This window comes from Triticum dicoccoides, chromosome 4B (assembly GCF_002162155.2).
Source record: "Triticum dicoccoides isolate Atlit2015 ecotype Zavitan chromosome 4B, WEW_v2.0, whole genome shotgun sequence".
Taxonomy (NCBI): domain Eukaryota; kingdom Viridiplantae; phylum Streptophyta; class Magnoliopsida; order Poales; family Poaceae; genus Triticum; species Triticum dicoccoides.
Window position 1 is genome coordinate 20,804,073 of NC_041387.1, and position 1,999 is coordinate 20,806,071.

Below are 1,999 nucleotides of genomic sequence, written 5' to 3' on the forward strand. Positions count from 1 at the left end.
CCGATGAGCCCTAAAATGAGAAAAAATATTGCTCAAAAGTGCTCAAAACTTTGAGGAATGAATTTTTTTTCTTCTGTAGAGCTCCTCAAATGTTTTTTCTCCATGAAATCTTGTAAGCACCTACAAAGTTTGAGCATGCTTGATTTTACAAAATTTGAGATTGTTTCATTTTGTTTTCTAATTTTTCAAATTTATTGTTCATAAGGGTGTAGGGACAGCCTCAGTAGCGGACCTAGCCCATTGGGCCAGGGTGGGCCAATAGTGCAACTGTACATATAAATTTATTTTCTCTTCTATTTTTTATCATTTGGTATAAAGGCTATTTCCCTATTTCAGGGTGGGCCGTGGCCCACCATGTCCACCTCTACCTCCGCCACTAGACAGTCGGGAGCTAAAAAACCACTCCCGAAATATAATGCATATTTAATTTGTCCTAAGTTTAATGAAAGCCCCTTTCACGCAAAACAAAACAATTATAAAGTTTGACCAATTATATGGAAGAATATATGAGCATTTATGAAAACAAAAATGCCCAGATACAAATAAATTACATGTTAACTTTAATTGGTATGGGCGATTTGCTATCTCAAAAACCAATCGACATTGAGATTCAGTATGGAAGATTTGATTCTTTTTTTCCAGGTGAATACAATATAATGTATTATACCAGTAATGATTATTTGATTGACTAGGACAATGCATATGCGTTGCAACGGGATAAAAATATTCTAGTGATTTACATGCCCATATTAATGCAATGGTGTAAAGAAATGTTTATCAAATCATGTCCATGATTCTTTTAGTACTTTATAGTTTAATAAGTACTTTGATAAGTAAATTAAATGAAATTGGTTCAGAAGGTAAATAAATTAAGGTGATTGATTATGATACGGGTAAGGTTGGACAAAGAGGTGATGGGAATAAAAGTGAGACATGAAACCTTACATTATTTTTAAAGTAATATAATATATATATAATAAAGATAAAGATATATGATATAGATATTGATATAGATATAATATAGATATAGAGATAAGCTAGAAGTGGAAATAATGTGCTCAAAATGCATGCACTAAATAGCTACTCCGATTATGGATATAGGTTGGCGTGGAAGGCACCGAAACCGACCACAACGTACGGCACGTGTGGCATGCATTCTACAGTACAAAAGGAAAGTGACGCATAACACTAACACTCCCGGCTCACCACCCATAATCGAACCGAACTTGATATAAACCTCCGCCGCTGCCTGGCCAGTGGTCTGGTCACTCTCGTACGGCGGGGCTTGGGCCTGGTCAAGCATAGGAGGGGAGGCCTGCCGGCGACGAAGCCATGGCCGTGTTCGCGATGGAGAGCGTCATGCTGCCGGCGAGCATGGTGCTGGTGCAACTCTTCTCCATATTGCTAGTGCTTCTCTCCAAGCTCGCCCTCAACACCGGCATGCGGCCCTTCGTCCTCCTCGCCTACCGGAACCTCATCGGCGCCGCCGCCGTCGCGCCCCTCGCCTTGGTCTTCGAGAGGTTTGTTCGTGCATGCACACCGTCGACGCCCCCTCTTTGCTTCTCTAGCTAGCTAATTCTGCTTAGAGGTAACAAATGGTTGTGTCACGCACAAAAGCAATAACATAACTTGTTTATTTTCTGCATTATTTTCTTCTTCGGTCGGCTAGTTTTGTTTGTAGAATAATGATTAGTTTCCTTTCTCAAAAAGAAAACAAAATTTAATTTCCGATCGTACAATTAATGGACGAACATTATAAGACATAAGAGAGCCTGGCCATCGGAGAGAGCACCACAAAAAAAATTCTGATAACAAGACCTGCTACAATGCTTGCATAGTTCGCTAGCTAGCTGCATGACCCACTTTATCTATCCTTCAAGCCGGACAATTAGCTTTGTGGCCGACGGATTGTAGCCTATATGTCCTAAAAAGGAAAAAGGAAAAGTAAAATAAGAACAATTTACTGACTCCAAGTTACTACTACTTCAGTTCTTTCAAG

General features: G+C 39.6%; 1 protein-coding gene across 1 annotated transcript in view; it reads left to right on the forward strand.

Moving 5' to 3' along the window:
- The first annotated feature begins 1,332 nt into the window (after positions 1-1,332).
- The window catches only part of LOC119293237 (WAT1-related protein At5g64700-like), a 3,212-nt gene continuing 2,545 nt past the window's right edge, over positions 1,333-1,999 (forward strand). The window contains exon 1 of the mRNA XM_037571774.1: positions 1,333-1,520. Coding sequence (XP_037427671.1) covers positions 1,333-1,520 — 188 coding nt within the window. The remainder of the gene's footprint in view (positions 1,521-1,999) is intronic.